Below are 17330 nucleotides of genomic sequence, written 5' to 3'. Positions count from 1 at the left end.
GAAGACTGACTAAATGGGCTGAACAGTGTGTTCTCGAATTGTGTCCGTGTCTTAAGGAGTTTGGCAGACGTGTCTTACCCGTTTGTTTAGCCATTAGAGCAGCGGTTCTCAACCTGTGGGTCACGACCCATTTGGGTAGGGGTTGAGTGACCTTTTCGCCACCCGATTCATAACAGTAGCAAGATGATAGTTATGAAATAGCAATGAAAGTAATGTTCTGGTTGGGGGTCACCACCATGTGAGGCACTGTATGAAACCACGAGGAAGGTTGAGAACCACTGCGTTAGAGTTTTTGGTTGTCTCCGTCTTTCTGCTATTATAGAATGAACTGCAACAGACATGGGTGTGCACGTGCCTGTCTGTGTTTTGGTTTCTGTGCCTTAGGGTCTATCCCAAGTAGAGAGTTCCCGGATCATAAATAAGCTACTTGTGTTTGCGTTTGTTGAAGGGTGGTCCAGACTGATTTCCGTAGCGGCCGCTGTACGAGTCTGCGGTCCTACCAGTCTCTCCACTTCCTCACCAACAGTTAGTAGTTCCTGCTGGTGTTGCTTTTAAAAAATTTTTCTACTGTCGTTGCTTTTTAAAAATTGCTAAGTGTCAGTGTGCGGCAGTATCGTGTCATTTTAATATGTGTTTCTCTTTTGGCTAACGAATGCGAACCTTTCTTCATATGATTGTTGGCCACCTGGCAGTCTATCCGTGTCTTGTGCCCATTTTTAAATTGGGTTGTTTGTATTTTTCTTATAAAGGTGTATTTTCTCTTGCTCACCACTCACTCACTGCCAGCCAGTAGAAGGCGACTCATCGCGAACCTGTGACAGGGTAAGACTCCGCCTGAGAGTTTCAGAGGCCGTAACCTCATCTTTCCTGCAGAGCGGTTGGTGGTTTCAAACTGCTGACTTCATGGACTGCAGCCCAACAAGAAACCATTATGCCACCAGGGGTCCATTCTGTTTTCTATAGATTTTTGAAATTTGCTCTTTATCTGGTGATATATACTTGCTTAATATTTTCCCCCCAGTCTGTGAGTTCTCTCTGAACTCTTTTGAGGAAGTCTTTTGATGTACATCAATGTTGTATTTCTGGACGGTCCAAATCCTCTATTTTGCCTTCTAGAGTGAGGATAGTTTTCATTATGTTCAGTGGTGTCTTTAGACCTTGAATTAGGGCTCTTAGGTTTTCCCTGTTGTTGATGGTCTTTATGGTTGTGCGGTTTACAGTTAGGTTTTTCTGATACATGGTGTGAAGGATGGGTCCTGCTTCAGTCTTCTGCTGGGGGAGATCCAGTGTTTTCAGCACCGTTTATTAAAAAGGCCATCTCTCCCCCACCTCACGTGTTTAGGCCTTCATCAGTGATCAAGGGGCTTGGTTGTATTTCTGGGTGTTGTTGGTGTTCTTATGAGCTAAGAAATGTGACATTTCAGCAACACACAGTTCTGTCGATTGCTGAGTCTCTGGCGTAAACGGGTAGTGCACGGTACTAAGGACCCTGGATGGTCCGCCTTGGGAGGAGGTATGTGTGCAACATTGTGAGTTACTGCATTGGGTGGCACCACCCCTAGTGGTGCAGCTGATTCAGCAATCCTTTCAGGGGACACAACTCAACCCTAAGCACATGGTCTCCCCACTCAGCACGTGGGGTCTGCAGAACACATGGACTTGGTCGACATCGCACAGTGCAGGAGGGACAGGCGGAGATGGGGCAGGCCCTGTGTCATGCCCAAGTGTCCGAATGCCACGGCCTTGAAGAGGAGCTCATCTAGCGTCACCGGCCTCTGTCGTGCCGTCAGAGACACCAGTTCGGAGGAAGAAGCTTCCTCTTCCCCCCTCCCCCTCTCTGTCTGGTGGTGGCTGGGGGGCTGCCTGTGGTTTCTTGGTTTATGCAGGGGGCATCACCCCATCTCAGCCTCCATCTTCCTTCTGTCTCAGTCTTGTTTCCTCTTTTCTAGAAAGAACTGCCTCCGACTGCTTGAGGAGCCACCATGCTCTGATATGACCTCCCGAGAACCCAACAGGTGCCAGCCGTGAAGACCTGTTTTCAAGCGAGGCCACATTCCCAGGCACCAGGGACGACAGCTTCCATGTGAGGAAGCTCAGTTCAATCGTGACAACCATGGAATGCTCTGTGTCCATTTTGCTTCTAGAAACAGAACCCCAGACACTGTCTCAGTGCCTGGGGACCGAGATTGACCATCCAGTCTCAGGAGGGCCCCTCCTTTAGGAAGCAGAAGCCCTGGCTGCTGTGACTGTCACATTACCGGTGGCTGTGACTGTCAAAGGCTGATATGACTGTCACAGTGCAAGTGGATTTGGCTGTCACATTACAGGTGGATGTGACTGTCACAGGTGGATGTGACTGTCACAGCACAGGTGAATGTGAGTGTTACAGGTTGATGTGACTGTCACAGTGCAAGTGGATTTGGCTGTCACATTACAGGTGGCTGTGACCGTCACAGGTTGATGTGCCTGTCATCTTACAGTCGGAGTGACTACCACAGATTGATGTGGCTGTCACATTACAGGTGGATGTGACTGTCCACTGGTGAGGTGCTGGAGCTGCTGCAACATGCCCCACAGTAGAACCCAAAGTCCCCTGTCCACAGAGACATGGGCATGGGAGGGGCATCATGGGGAGGGGCATTGCAGGTGTGGGAGTTGTGTCTGAGCTTGAGGACTGGCTGGAGTGGACTGCTGAGAACTGGGAGAGGCATCTGCACCTTGAGCTTCCCCCCATGGGGGTATCGGCTCCACAGAACAGGGGCTCTTATTTCTTCTGTACCCAGCTGATTCCCAATGATTGGCCCAGAGAATGAGTGAGTGAATGGAGAGGGGAGGGCAGAGTTACTGTAGTTAGGATAATGAAGAGATGAACTGGCCAAGTCAAGAAAAGACCAGTGAGGGGCCTTAGAACCCCAAGAAGAAAGAGCCAGGAGCAGGGAGGCATCCTGTCACTCGGGGTCCCTGGGTTGAGAAGCTCCTAGATTCAAGACAGTCTATGCCAAGACGCCTCAAGATCTTAAGGACAGCCAGGCCCACATATATTGAAAGAAGGTAAGGTCTTAGCTCAAGAGAAAAAGAGACAGACAGGTGGGGACTTCTGGAGTGGACGACCTGATTTCAGCCTTCCAGTCTCCTCAGCTGGGAGAGAATCAACTCTGATTGTTGAAGCCGAACAAAGGAAAGGCCTGGTGCGCCGGACATGCGCTGCCAGCTCACAGGTGGAATGCATTGTGCTGGTGGCACCCCGTGCTGCAGGGTCCTGGGGTGCAGGAGAGGGCCCGGGCATACCTGAAAGCCGGTGGGTACAGCCTCAAGGTCTCTGCAATCACCATGTCCAGGTAGGGGAGGTCCTCTTGTAGGCTGCAGTACCCGGGCTCAGCCTGGGGGAGAGGGCGGGACAGAAGAGAGATGTTGCCTTAGACAAAGCCCCAGAGCATCAGCTTCTCCATGGTCCTTCTTTCCCATCACTGGGACGTGGGTGAAAGTTCGGGGAGCAAGTGGGATTTCCATTCCATGATTCGTACTCCTTTGGTGACGTCAATCGCCATTCCCACAGGGGAACGGTGCAGTCCACACTTCCTCCTCTCCCGTACACCCTCCTTTCCCACGGTAGGGTGAGTGAGCACCCCCTCCCCTCCACATCCCATCGACGGGGGCTGGCGACGGGCACGCATTATCACGGTGGACATTTCAAAGAGGTGACTGTGAGATCCCTGTGGACGGATGCTCCCGGAATGCTGGCTCAAGTCTGCATGGCATGGCTGCCCTGGGCCTCCTCACAGACACCCTCCCCACTTCCTGACCATAACCAGTGGACACCCCTTGCTGGGTGTACAGGCCGAACCCCGAGCCAGCCTGCTGCCCTCTGTGCGCAGGGGACCCCCAGACCCATCTGTGCTACGTAGGTAGCTGGGAGTTGGAGCCAGCTCGATGCCACCTTGCCACCACAATCAAGGGATTTTTGCATTAGGGAGCCAGGTCTGCTCCTACAAACACACCCCTCAATTGGCCCCTTGGGGCACCCTCTGGAGCCACCAGGCCCTTTTCCTGAAGATCACACCAGGCCCCGCCCCCTGATCCGACTCTGATTCAATTGTTCTGAAGTGGGCTCCCACCTCCCCGCGGGAAAGAGGTCCTTCAGAAGTGCTCAGGGACCTCCTTGTAGTCCTGCTATCTGTCTGAGCCTGGGGGAGGGATGGGCTCTGCCTCTGTTTCCAGGCAAAGGGGACACTCAGCCAGCAGGGGGCAGCAAGCGCCCGGCCAAAGTCAATGCCATGGGATCTCCGGGCCCCATCTTTCTCTCTGAGCGGCTGTTGGGTTTGAACCTGTAGTGTGGCAGCCACGAGCTCATCCGTTGAGCCTCCACGCTCCTTCTCCCTGCCATCGAGTCGATGCTGACTCAGAGAGACCCTCCAGGGTAGGGTGGACGTGCCCCCTGGGTTTCTGAGTCTCACTCTCATGGGAGTGGAAAGCCTGGCCTTTCTCCCACAGAGCAGCTGATGGTTTTGAACTGCCGACCTTGCCGTCAGCAGCTCAGCTCCCCACCCACTAGGCCAACTTGGGTTCCTTCTTGTTGTTAGGTGTCATCATCGAGTCTGTTCTGACCCACAACGACCCTGTGCGCATGCGCACGATGCCGCCTGGCCCTGCGCCCTCCTCACAAATACTGCCTGAGTCCATGGCTGCAGCCACCATGTCCGTCCATCTCGTCAGGGGCTCCCCTATGTTTCGCTGCCTTCTGCTCCACCAAACCTGCTGTCCTCCTCCAGGAACCGGTCTCTCCTGACAGCGTGTTCAAAGCACGTGAGACGGACTCTTGCCATCATGACCTCTAAGGAGCATTCTGGCTGTACTTCTCTCAAGGCAATTGTGATGGTTCTTTGGTGGCCCGTGACACTTTCCATATTCCTCACCGGCACCAGCATTCAGAGGCAGGTATAGCTTCTTCTTCTTCAGACCTGCCTCCTTCCCCAATGCCCACCTTCACACGCGTGTGAGCAATCGAAAATACCCTGAGAGGAGGGAAATGAGGCCCAGAGAGGGAGGCAAAGTCACACAGACAGACCTCATGCGCCACTCCCCCAGCACCCCTCCTGCCTGCCACGCCCTGGGGACCCAGAAATGAACGCACTCTGCCCACTGGGAGGCAGGCCCCATTCCATGGGTTGAGTTTTACCACACGGGCTTATGGGAGATGGAGAGTGAGTTTTGTCGGTAGCTCACCCACTCACCTGTCCACCCAACACCTGCTGTGTCGTCTGAGCGATGCAGCTGGCTCTCCGGCACACCCTTGCAGCACACTGAGCCCTGCCCTCGGGGAGCGGCCAGTCGGGTCAGGAGTGTGGCCAGCACAGGGCAGCGGTCCAGGCCTTTGGGCTCAGAGATAGCACCTGGAAGAGGCCGTAGCGTATGAACTGAGACTTTGATGAGAACTCCTTAGCCACTGGAGAAGGGGTGGGCTTGGACACTGACTCACCCCCCCCCCCCTCCATCCCCATGGGTTCCCTGTAGGCGAGCCCTGGAGGGCACGCACTTAGTTTTGTTGGGTGCAGTCAGGGGACTGCGGGCATGCTTCTGCTTTGGAAGGCTTGGTCGTATCGGGATGCAGACAGACATGCGCACAGAGGAAACACCACGGCGCCTAGCGCCTCTGGAGACACCGGGCTGTCAGAGACTCCACTTCTGTTCACACGTGTGAAAGTTGGGAGTGAGATTACAGGTTTTGGAGTCCTTCCGTTAGATCCGTAAACCGAGAGGCGCAGGCAGCCGGCAGGCCGATGGACAGTCTGTGAGTTCGTCCTGCTTGCTCCCAGTACCCTGCCTGCCCTGCAGTTAAATGTGCATGTCCGTGAGAGCTGGCCACACGCACACTGTGGCACCCTGCGTCCACTTCAGAGGTGGAGTGTCAGCGAGGAGAAGGCAAAGGGCAGCTGGGAAGAAAGACTTTGCCTGGGGATTCCGGGGCCTGCGAAAGAAAGTCTGGTCTCTACCTGGTATGATCAGTCTCTGGTCTGCGTGGGGAAACTGGTAATGAATTGGGGAGCCCAAAGAGGGAGCAATGCCTTTGAAGAATACTGAACGGGCCTTCGACGACCAGAGGAGAGAAATCTGTCTTGGAAGAAGTACAACCAGAATGCTCCTTATGCAGAACACAAGAAGGGCAAACTTCGCCTCCCGTGCTTGGACATGTCGCCAGAAGGGACCGGTTCCAGAAAAGGACAGCTTGGACCGGACTTGGTAAAGTGGAGGGTTAGTGAAAAGGAAGCCGCTCCGTGAGCTGGATCGACCCAGCAGCTGCCAGAGTGGACAATATACCAACAGTGAGGATGGCCCAGGGCCAGCAAGAGTGGACTCCAATATACCAATCATGGGATGGCCAGGACCAGGCAGGACTTCATTCTGTTGGGCAGAAGGTCACTATGAGTCGGAACCAACTTGAAGACACCAACGGCAACAGCAGGGGAGAAGGGGACATTTCCCTGTTTTACTAAAGGGACTGTGGGGGCAGCTTGCCTTTCCCCGTCTCAAAGCAGCAGCTGCAAACAGCCTGGCCCGCGCTCACCCCCACGTTGTGGCCCTGGGACCATACCGCGCAGGCCACTGAGGCTCAACTCTTGCCCAAGAAGCGGGGACCGAGACTTCGCTTCGGGCACACATTCCCTCACAGGACAACCAGGGGCAGTGCTGCCCCACCCAAAACACAGCTGTCCACCTGTTCTGGCGTTCAGAAAGCCCAGATCTGCGCTCTCAGACCAGTCCGTGGACAACGGGGAGACCTGAGTTCTGACCTTTGACCACAGCCTTGGGGACACCGACCAGCTCGGCCTCCCTGTGACAGGGCATCAAGGCCCTGTCAGTGCCGATCTTTCAGTTTTGAGATGGCGCATCGGCCGAGGCTGAGGGAGAAGCAGGGGCCGGGCTGGGGGTGGACTTGGTCTATCTCACTGGAGGGCCCTGCCTTGCGAGGCCCAGGGAGTCGGGAGTGCTCCTGCAGAGAACTGAGCAGGCTTCACGTAGGAACGCGCCCCCGCCTTGAGGAGAGCCATCCTCCGGTGCGCTCAGCACATGTATTTATGTCTTCTCACAACCACAGGCTACTCCTGGCCCCCTACTCCCAGCCCTCTCCCTGGAGCGCAGACCCTGAGCAGGGCTGGAGCGAAAGAGCACAAATCAGTGTGTGCACGTGTGCGCGTGTGTGTGTGCGCACTGCGATACATGTGCATGTTCACACATCTACACACAAGACCACACATACCATGGACACACAATGACACGTGTCTACACATACCACATCCACACTCTCCAGCCCATCCCCTCCCACATACCCCACCCCAGACCTAGCCATACCACCACCTCCTCACAAACACAGCACACAGGCACACCGCCCAGCCCCCGGTCTACTGTGTTCACACTTTCCCATCTACGGTCGGGCTTGGGCTCTGCCGACCCGCTGGGGGTTCTTGTCTTCAGACACCTCTCCCACCAGCACCTCCGTCCTGGGGAGCTGGACCGTAGGTCAGTCTCCCAGAGGGGTTTTACGGGCTCATAACTGCGCTGTGGGGTGAGGAGGGCAGCTGCACCTGTCCACTGACAGGTGAGAAACAGAGAAGTTGAGGGAAGTGAAGTGGGCTGCCCAGGGTGTCACACATGGCTAGTCAACAGCAGGACTGGGACGGGGTCCAGGAGGTCAGGTTCAAACCCTCCCCATACAGTCTGGCGGCTGCCTAGACCTCCTGCCTACCTCCCCTCCTTTCCCTCCTTCTCCTCGCTCTGGGACATTCTACAGGAGGCCTGCCGAAAAAGACACAACACAGACACATGTGCTTGCACAGAGCAAACACACTGAGGATAGGGCTTCGAGGGCATGATGCCTAACGCCACCCTCTGCAGCCCCACGACAGATCCGCCCCCAGCCCCTCGGGAGGGACCGCCCCTGGCTTCTGAACACAGAAACCAGGCTGCCTGACAAGGTTTGGCACCATTGGCCCACAGTTGAGGTGCCCCGGCGGCCCCCTGTATACCATCCGGTTTGGGGAGTTTGATCCTCTCATCTCTTCCCCCCTGCCCCCCAATGTGGCGGAGGAGTGTTAATTGCAGGACACTGCATCAGGCTCCCTGGTATCTCAGCTTGATGAGGATTGGACTGCTAAACGTGAGGTTGGGGGTTCAAATCTACCAGCTGCTCTTAGGGAGAAAGATGTTATTCTCGGACTGCCCAGTGTGCTGTGTGTCTCAGTTTCCCCTTGTCCCCAGAACCCCAGGTGACTCGACCCCTTGGACTCAGCGACCCTAGCCACCACCCTGACATGAAGGCACCATTGTCCCCGTGGTCAGTCCGTTGCCCTGCCCTTTACAACTGCCGCCCTGGCCCTGCCAGCAAAGAGCCAGCAGGGGCAGCCTCTCACAAGGTGAGTGCCGGTTGGGCTCCTCAGATTAAGCATCGTAACAAATGGTCGGTCTGCGGCAACCTGGCTTCCAGCAAGTCTCCCGGGCCACTTTCCCAACAGCGCGTGCTCATCATCGGTGTCTCGCGTCCCATTTTGGACATTCTCGCCCTAGTTCAGGGTTTTCCATCGTGTGATATTGCATGCTCCTCAGCTGAAGGAAAGGCAGCTTCGTGCTTACACGATGAGCTGCTTGCTCACTGCTAGGTCAGCAGTTCAAAACCACCAGCCTCTCTGCAGGAGGAAGATGGGGCTTTCTGGTCCCGTAGCGTTAGAGTCTCAGGAACACAGGGCAGTGCTACCCTGCCCTGTAGGGTCACGGTGAGTCGGCATTGACTCAGTGGCAGCGAGTTTGCCCTTTGGCTCTTCGAGGAAACCGACAAATTCTCGGGACCTGCTTTATGGCGACAGTAGGAGGTCTGGCGAGTGCAAGTCGCCAGGCTTAGCAGATGAAAGCACAGGCACCCAGTTAGATGTGCATTTCACATAAACACCTCATGCTATTTTAGCACAAGTATGCCTCAGACACAAGATGCTTCTACTGCAAACTAATGTGTGGCTTACCGAAAGCTCCCCCCTGGACCAGGCACCTGTGCTTCCCCACCACCCTCAAGAACTAAGCACTGCACAGACAGGAGCGTGTCTGACGACGGAGGCTCGTAGATGCCCCAACTGCAAAACTTTGCGTTTCCCTAGGATCATAAATTAACAACTATAGGCTAGTATGCAAATCTATGTTGTTATTCATAGAAGCTCTGCCATCAAGCTTCTATGAAAATTGCATGTATGACATTTAGGAAAAGTGACATCTTCTGACAGTAGTTTTACTCTGCCTTTGGGGAGTGCAGGAGCCCTGGTGGTACTGCGGGATAAGTGGTGGATGGCTCACCGCAAGGTCAGCAGTTCAAACTCACCAGCTGCTCCCCAGCCACAGAGGAGGCTGTTTGGCCTCAGCTGACAGCAGAGGATGCCAGACAGATATTGATTTTGTGGGAGCCATAAAAACCAACCATGGGTAGTTTTGAGAAGAGCAGGTAGGGGCATTCCGAGCTACATGAGAAGAACGGGAATTCCAGAACATTTCATTGTGTTCACGTGGAACCTGGATATGGATCAAGAAGTAGTACAAACAGAACAAGGACATACGGCTTGATTTAAAATCAGGAAAGGGGTGCGTCAGGGTTGCATCTTGTCACCATACATGTGACAATATATATGCTGAGCAAAGAATCCAAGAATCCAGCTTCTATGAGCAAGAATGTGACATTAGGATTGAAGGGAGGCTTGTTGATAACCTATCCAGATATTCAGATGATACAGCCTTGCTCACTGAAAGTGAGGAGGACCGGAAGCACTCGCTGCTGATGATAAAGGGTCACAGCCTGCAGTGCCAATTACAACTTACCATAAAGAAGACCCAAATCCTCACAAAAAATATTGGAGAAAAGGAGAGAAGACTGAAGTTGTCAAGGATTGCATCTTGCTCTGACCCATGATCAGTGCTCATGGAAGCAGCGGTCGGGAAATCCAGGGCCGCTGGATTATGTTGGGCAAATCTGCTGCACCAAGGCCTCTTCAGGTGTTGGAGAGGCGGGATGTCTCTGTGTGGACTAAAGCACGCCTGAGCCAAGCCATGGTGTTGTCCACTGCCATATGCATGTAGGAGGTGGGCAGTCAACAAGGAAGACTGAAGAAGAATGGACGCATCTGGGTTACAGGGCTGTTGAAGGCTAGCCACAGGACCACGGACTGCTAGAAGGACAAACAAATCTGTCTAGCTGAAGTACAGCCAGGATGCTCCTTAGCAGTGAGGGTAGGGAGACACATCCCCAGGAGACACCAAACCCACTGTCATCTATTTGACCCTGCCTCTGACTCACATGTCCCCTAGACGGGGCAGACAGCCTCCCTCTTCCTCCTGCAGAGGAGAGACCAGTCCCTAAAAAAGGACGCTCTGCTTAGTGAAGGAAAGGGTCAGTGAAAAAGAGGACCGCCATGAAATAGATCGGCCGGTGGCTGCAGCAGTGGACTCAATCTTAACGATCGTCGTGAGGACAGGGAAGGACCAGGCTTTATTTCATTTCATTGTACCTACAGTCACGATGAGTTCATGCCAGCTTGATAGCACCTAACAACGCCATCGACTCCCGTCAAGATTTACATCCTCAGGGACCCAATGGAGGGGCGCTATGCATTGGAAACGATGTGGTGGGGTTGGGTTTGTTTAGTTTGGGGTTAACCTGTGTTCGTCTGAGTGCTGTAGCCTCACAGGGTCAGAGTTGGGGTCTTGGAGAGAGATTTGTCTTATTGTTCATGGTCTGTTTAGAACATTCCAGAACAAGTGCAATGAGTGGCCAACGAATGCAGCTCTTCCTCTTACTGGCTCTCTGTTGAAGTAGCAGAAGACAGATGTGGTGCCAAGTGCAGGGGGCTGCGCCAGCCAGACACCGCAGACGTGGGCTTGGGTTCTGAACCGTCTGCGGGTTTCCTGGGGTCAGACACAGAGTGACAGGAGCAGTTTCTGCTGCTGCCCTTCTACCGCATCACCAATGTCCAGCAGTCCCTTCGTCACTCGATACGCCTCACCTTCAGCCGGAGGTACTAAATGTTTTGACTGGGACTGGCCTTCGCTTAGAGGGTACTGACACCCACCAATATTGTTCGATAAGCTTGGTGTTAAGGGTGGAGTTGTGACCCCACCCTCCCAAAAAGAAATTCTGCTGAAGTCGTCACCCATCCCTTGCACCTGTGAATGTGACTTTGGAAGGAGAGTCTTGGGGGATGTCATCCTGGAGCAAGGTGGGGCCTAATCCTGTCTGAGTGGTGTCCTTAGAAAAGGGAAGAGGCACAGAGTCAGGGAGACTGAGGGAGGGAGGACAAGGTGTGATGCTGTAGCTTCAAGTTGAGGGACACCAGGAGCTGAGACAGAGGCAGGAACAGATTCTTCATCAGAACCTCAGAGCCATCAGCATGGCCGACGCCCTGACCCCAGACCCGTGGAGAACATCTTTCCATTCTTACACACCATCCACTGGGGGGAACGTTTGTGGTGGTGGCCCTAGGCAATGGGTATGCATGGCTAAAATGAACCCCCCCCCCCAGGTCTCTTTTGAGGGGAGAGCTAAAATCCGGTTCGAGGCTCAGTTACATCCTTGAATTCAGGCAGAAAGGAGGAGCAGGAAGCGAAGGATCCCCAAGGGAAGAGACTTCCTGCCTGGAACCCCAATAACAAAATGAAGGGAGGAGTTCCTGGCCTCGTGACTTTTCCACCGAAAACGTCCATTTTATGTGGACATTTCAGTAGTGTTTTATCTTAGGACACTCCGGGACAGACCAGGAGAGTGTAAGTGTGTCAGATGTGAGGTTTGAGGAAGCAGTGTATGTCTTTGCATGGGCTCTGTCTGTCTTCCTCCGGCCGGGCACCTTTTATGTGGCTTGACCTGTTTGGTGGCTGTTGAAGAAAACCAAGTTCATGCTTCTTAAGGGTAAGGGCTGGCCTCTTTGGACGCACCGGAGTTTCTTAGATGTTTCTAACCCAGGCAAACCCGCCATTCACCCTGAGAGAGCCCTCGGTACGGTATGTGGTGGCAGCAGACAGGGAGAGGCTACCCAGAGGAGGAGGAGTTGCTCTCACAGAGGTGACACAATGTCACAGAGGTGACATCAGTGCGTCCGCCATGCCGCCCAGGGTCACCATGAGTTGGGACCGACTGGACAGCAATGAGCAACAACCTGTGCTTTGGACAGCCATCTGCTCGTACAGAACGGTCTACCTCAGGCCCGTCTGGGTTCCAAGCAACTTTGGAGCCAGTGGTTCCAGGTTCAGATCCCAAACTCTGCTCCCACCTCAAGTCCTGCCATCATCGCGGAGCTTCAATGTCCCCCTCTTTAAAACGGGGGGCATGCAGAACTGGAAGTTAGAATTGTCTGGCCCAGCTCCTATCGCTGCGCATGTCACCAGAAGGCAATTCTTCTTGTTTTCAATATTCCTTATTGTCAATATTATTTGATATTGATATTCGATCCCAATGATATTGAGTTCTCTGAGGCAAACCAGTTGAAAGGGAGATGGTTCTCTAGAGGACCCCGGCGTGGCCAACACAGATACCAGGGAGTTACAATCGGCCACAGGCCACAAGGTGAGACTCAGGAAGGTGGACAATACTCCTGGAATCACCCATGAGATGTGCAGAGGACGCAAGCCCAGGGAGAGACCCTGCCGGATGGGCCCTGTGGCGGGGAGTTGAAACATTTCCACCAGACATTTCTAGACGATGTCTAATTGATACAATGTTCCTGGTTAGCAGGGTCTGTACCTCTATGGAGTGAGGTCAGATTTGTTTAACATATGAAATGGCGATGAATGAACAACTGTTTGTAGTAATTTTACATGTTAAATAAGTCTGACCTCACTCCCTAAGGGGCTCAAGCATAAGAGCAGTTGACATGTCTCTGTAAAGGGTTCAAACGGGAGAACGATTATGCTACATGGCCCAGGCCGGGCGGTGCTGCATTCTGTGGTCCAGGGTTCGCCGAGAGCCAGAACCGATCCCAGGGCATATTCACAGCACTGGGAATGCTTGTGATGCTCCATAGATGTTCACTGTGACAAGAGGGCCCTGGTGATCATCATGGTGATTATGAATCAGGACTACAAATTGAATTTGCAGCCAGGCTCTGGATACAGGGCTGTTCTCAGTGCCCGACCACCCCTCACAGGAATTTCATAGCATTGAAGAGAGACAAGAGCCTCGGGCCTGGCTCCAACAGGGAGGGTCAAGGTCAGCTGTCCATCAGGCCACTGCCGAGTGTTCTTTGACCAAGACTACAGGGAAAGGAGACAGGAAGTGTGAGGGATCCCAGGGGATGGGACCCAGAGTGACAGCCCAGGATGGCGGGAGAATGACCTGTGTTGGTAGGAGCCAGGATGGAGTCCACAGATGGAGGGGAGGATGTCCCAGGAGAACAGGAGCCAAGGCCAGCATCTCAGGTTGGGTTCTTCAGAGGCAAAGGCAGTGATATTTATGTATAGATAGGTTGGTGTCAAGGCAGTGGCTCACACAGGTGTCAAGGTTGGCGAGTTCCAAGTCGGTGGGTCAGATGCCAGGCAGGAGGCTTCTCCTGACTCACCTAACCATAGGGGCTGATGAAACCAAGACTGGCAGGTCAGATGACAGGCTTCTGGCTTAAAAAGGTGAATGGGTTCTAGATCAGCAGGTCGGGTGGCAGGTTTCTGGCTGCAGAGGCCAGCGAATCCAAGGTTGCCAGGTGAGATGGCAGGATGCTGATGACTCCCCGAGTCAGCAGGCAGTGTGGCAGGCCACTGGCTGAAGACCACAGAACTAGGTTGACAATCCAGAGGCAGGATCCAGGCCCAGCAAACAAACTAACAAACAGGCTCCCCACCGAGTCCACTTTTATCAGAAGCAAGCCCCACCCTTGAGGAGATCAACCTTCCTAATCCCACGACCCTTTAATGCAGTTCCTCATGTGGTGGGGACCCCCAGCCATAAAATTAGTTTCGTTGCTACCTCATCACTATAATTTTGCTACTGTTATGAATCGTCATGTAAATATCTGATAGGCAGGATGTATTTTCATTGCTACAAATTGAACATAATTAAAGCACAGTGATTCATCACAAAAACAATAGAGGAACGGTGTCTCGGTTCCTTAGACCATTGGAAATATGTGTCTACCAATGGTCTTAGGCGACCCCACTGCTTTGGGGCCCTGGGAGGGGCATGCCTACACCTACAGACACCAGGTCTCCCCAGGTCTCACCCTGATGGCTTAGAGCAGGGGATGGGGGCCTCCAGCCGTCAGGCTTGTGCAGCCTGTGTGGCCTACTGGACCATCTAACCAGCTACCCCGACAGGCCTCCCTGCAGTGAAGCCATCCCAGCCTGCACACGAGGGGTGGGCTAAGGGAATGCTCCACCAGGAGGGCCCACCGAGGAGGTTGTAAAGATCCCAATGGCCCCCCGCATAAACAAGGTTCCCTAACTCCCCCGGTGTGGGGGAGAGCGGTTGTCTTTTCATAGCAGGTCTTAGGGGCTGGGTTTGTGTCCTCTGCCCACCTCTTCTCCTTCCCGCCTAGTCCCCACCCCATGCCCCTCAGCCCTCACCCCACTGGGTCCCCAGCGTAGCCCTGTCAAGTCTTCACCCCACCAGGTACCAGCCTCAGCAGAGCCTGAGTCTGCCTGGTTAGGAGACCCCCAGCTGGTTCCTGTGGGCATGGAGTCTGGAGGAGCGCCGACTGGGGGAGGAAGCATTACACAGCTCCAACATGAGGGGCCCTGCAGTCTTCCCCCGGGTCCTGCCCTGTGGCCAGCTGGGCCCTCCTGCCAGGTTTGCAGTTGACTTCAGGTCTATACATGTTCTTGCTCCCACCTCTGCCCTGGCACCGTCTAAGGGCAGCAGGGGTTCCAGGGTAGCATGCCAGCCTGCCGTGGCTAAGCATCGGGTCGCTTCAAATACACCAGCTGCTCCCTGGGAGAAAAACGAGGCTGTCTGCTTCCCCGCAGAGCTACTGTCTCGGGAAACCTTTACATTCAAGGCTGAATGGATGGCAGTATGTTGGGGTTTGAATGCTGGAGGCCCTGGTTCAGTTCCGGGGTAACCGTCAGTTACCACCATGCATCAGTAGAGGCGTGTGTGTGCTATGACGCCAGATGGGCTTCCTCCGTGGAGCGTCCGGATGACACTAGGAGGAAAGGCCTGGTGATCTACGTCTGAACACCAGCCAGTGAGAATCCGGTGGACCACAAAGGCATGGCCACAGCCTTGCATGGCATCTCGTGTGGTGCTGCTGTGATGTCGGGGCTGGCTCCATGGCAGCGGCTGGCACCCAGGGAAGGAGCGGAGGAAACACTTACTGAACCCACAGGGACACAGGGTCCCTCGGCCCCCCTGAGCCGCTCACCCCCTTTTTCAGTTTTCATTTGAGTCTTCGGGTCAGAGGCCTGTGTGATGGCGGCCCTTGGTGGGACACAAACTGGGAGGTACGTGTTCGTTTTCCTCCATCGTGAGGGTGAAGTTTGGCTAAGCTCATGGCATTTTTTCTGCCCTCCCTGCCTGCTCCCAGAACCCAGTGAAGCAGCTGTTTGGGGGTCGCATGGCTACGTGTCTGGTGGTGGTGGAATCGGTCTGTTTTCCTCTGGGCTTCTCTGGCTGCTCTGAGGAACGCCCCTTGTCTGCTGGCAGACGGATGGGCGAGGGCAGGAAAGGGCATGAGAGAGAGCCACAGCGAGTTGTCCCTGTACCCTGGCCGACGCAGCTCTCCAAGCGGAGTTTCCAGAGCCGGCCTTCCTTCTTGAAGGGGCTGTGTGTCCCCCGAATCCAGCCCGAGAGGGATGTGCCACTGGGCTCTGTAGGCAGATGGGTCGCAGCAATTAAGCTGCAGGGAATGGGGCATACGTTTCCCTGGGCCCCGTCCAGAGCCACCGAGGATGGTTCAGTCGGCTCCACAGTCGGTCATTTCAGCCAGAAGTGCCAACCATGCCCAAAGCCCACGCTATCGAGTTGGCCCCATAGGGGCGAACATCCCTGCCCACAAGCGTTCCACGCCGCCCTCCTCCCTGAGGCAGGCCACCCCTGCTTCCAACCGTGGGCCTCTGGGTGAGCCGCCAAGCACTCTGTCCACTGCACCACCAGGAAGCCTCATAAATGGCCACCGTTGTAGCGGAAACAACGTGCGTGGAAAGATTGCAGCTTTTCTGCTTTTTCTTCTTTCCCTCTCAGCCCTTTCCTCACTAGGAAATACCATGGTATTTCCGTTACAGCACAAAAGTTTCATGAAGTAATTGAAGTGCTTTTCCATTTTGCACGCGGTACCAGTGGTCTAGGGGTCCCAGGTGGCGAAAGGGTTAACGTGCTGGGCTGCTCGCCCAAAGGTTGGTGCTTGAGTCTACCTAGGGGTGCCTCAGAAGAAAGGCCTGGCAACCTGCTCCACCTGTCCCCCCAATTGAGTCCCTGAAAGGCCCTCGGCGCCCAGCTCTGCCAACACATGTTGGGGTCCCCTGGGTCAGAGTCTCCTGGGCAAGGATTGGTTACAAAGAGCACAGACCTGTGACCCCCTCCTCTCATAGCGGGTATGTCGGACTGCCAACTGCCAGGCCAGCAATTCGAAAGAGGAGAAAGATGAGTTCCCTGTTCCCGTCAAGAGTCACCGCCTTCCAAACCCACAGGGACCGTCCCAGCCTGTCTTGTTGGGTCGCTATGGGTCAGGATCGACTCGACAGCAGGAGTGTGGTGTTTTTGGCTGGATGACACTCACATCCTAAGCCTACCACATCTGAGCCTGCGTCTGGATTTCACTCCTCTCTGCAGCTGAGGGACATTCCGTGTGTGGACAGACCACATCATGGTGTCCAGTCATCTGTGGGCGGGCTCTTGGGTTGTCCCCACCTTTGAGCTCTGGAGAAAAAAGCTGCCGAGGATGCTGGTGTACCGCGAGTAGACCTGCTTTCAAGTCTTCTGGGTACAAAGCTCTCAGGAGGGCCATGCCTGGGGCATACGTGGTTCTGTGTTGAACTCTGCTGAGTAGGTCTAGCTGCACCCCCTTGCTATCCTCCCCCCACCCCATTATGTGGGGTACCTGAGCTCTGTTAACATTGAATTGTGTCTACACACACACACACACACACACACTTTCTCTCTCTCTGCTGGTGATCACAATCCCATTTAGGTTTCAGCTTTCTTTGTTATGTTAATGAAACCGGATTAGAGTAGGATACATTTTGAGTCTGTTTCTTACAAAATAAAAAAGGGATCCCATGGATGGGAATAGAGAGGTGGAGAGCCTCCCCCACGTCTCCAAGGAACTAGGAAGCAGAAAGTGAAGAGAAAAGGGGCTTCCCTCCGAGCTGAGAGAGAGAGAGAGAGA

General features: G+C 54.3%; 1 protein-coding gene across 1 annotated transcript in view; it reads right to left on the bottom strand.

The window, feature by feature from the left end:
* Positions 1-17330, bottom strand: part of TBXAS1 (thromboxane A synthase 1) — a 116957-nt gene that overhangs the window by 9089 nt on the left and 90538 nt on the right. The window contains exon 11 of the mRNA XM_075557406.1: positions 3289-3380. Within this exon, the coding sequence (XP_075413521.1) occupies positions 3289-3380 (92 nt within the window). The remainder of the gene's footprint in view (positions 1-3288; positions 3381-17330) is intronic.

This window comes from Tenrec ecaudatus, chromosome 9 (genome assembly GCF_050624435.1).
Source record: "Tenrec ecaudatus isolate mTenEca1 chromosome 9, mTenEca1.hap1, whole genome shotgun sequence".
Taxonomy (NCBI): Eukaryota; Metazoa; Chordata; class Mammalia; order Afrosoricida; family Tenrecidae; genus Tenrec; species Tenrec ecaudatus.
The sequence above is the reverse complement of the archived record's forward strand: the minus strand, read 5'-3'. Positions and strand labels throughout refer to the sequence as shown.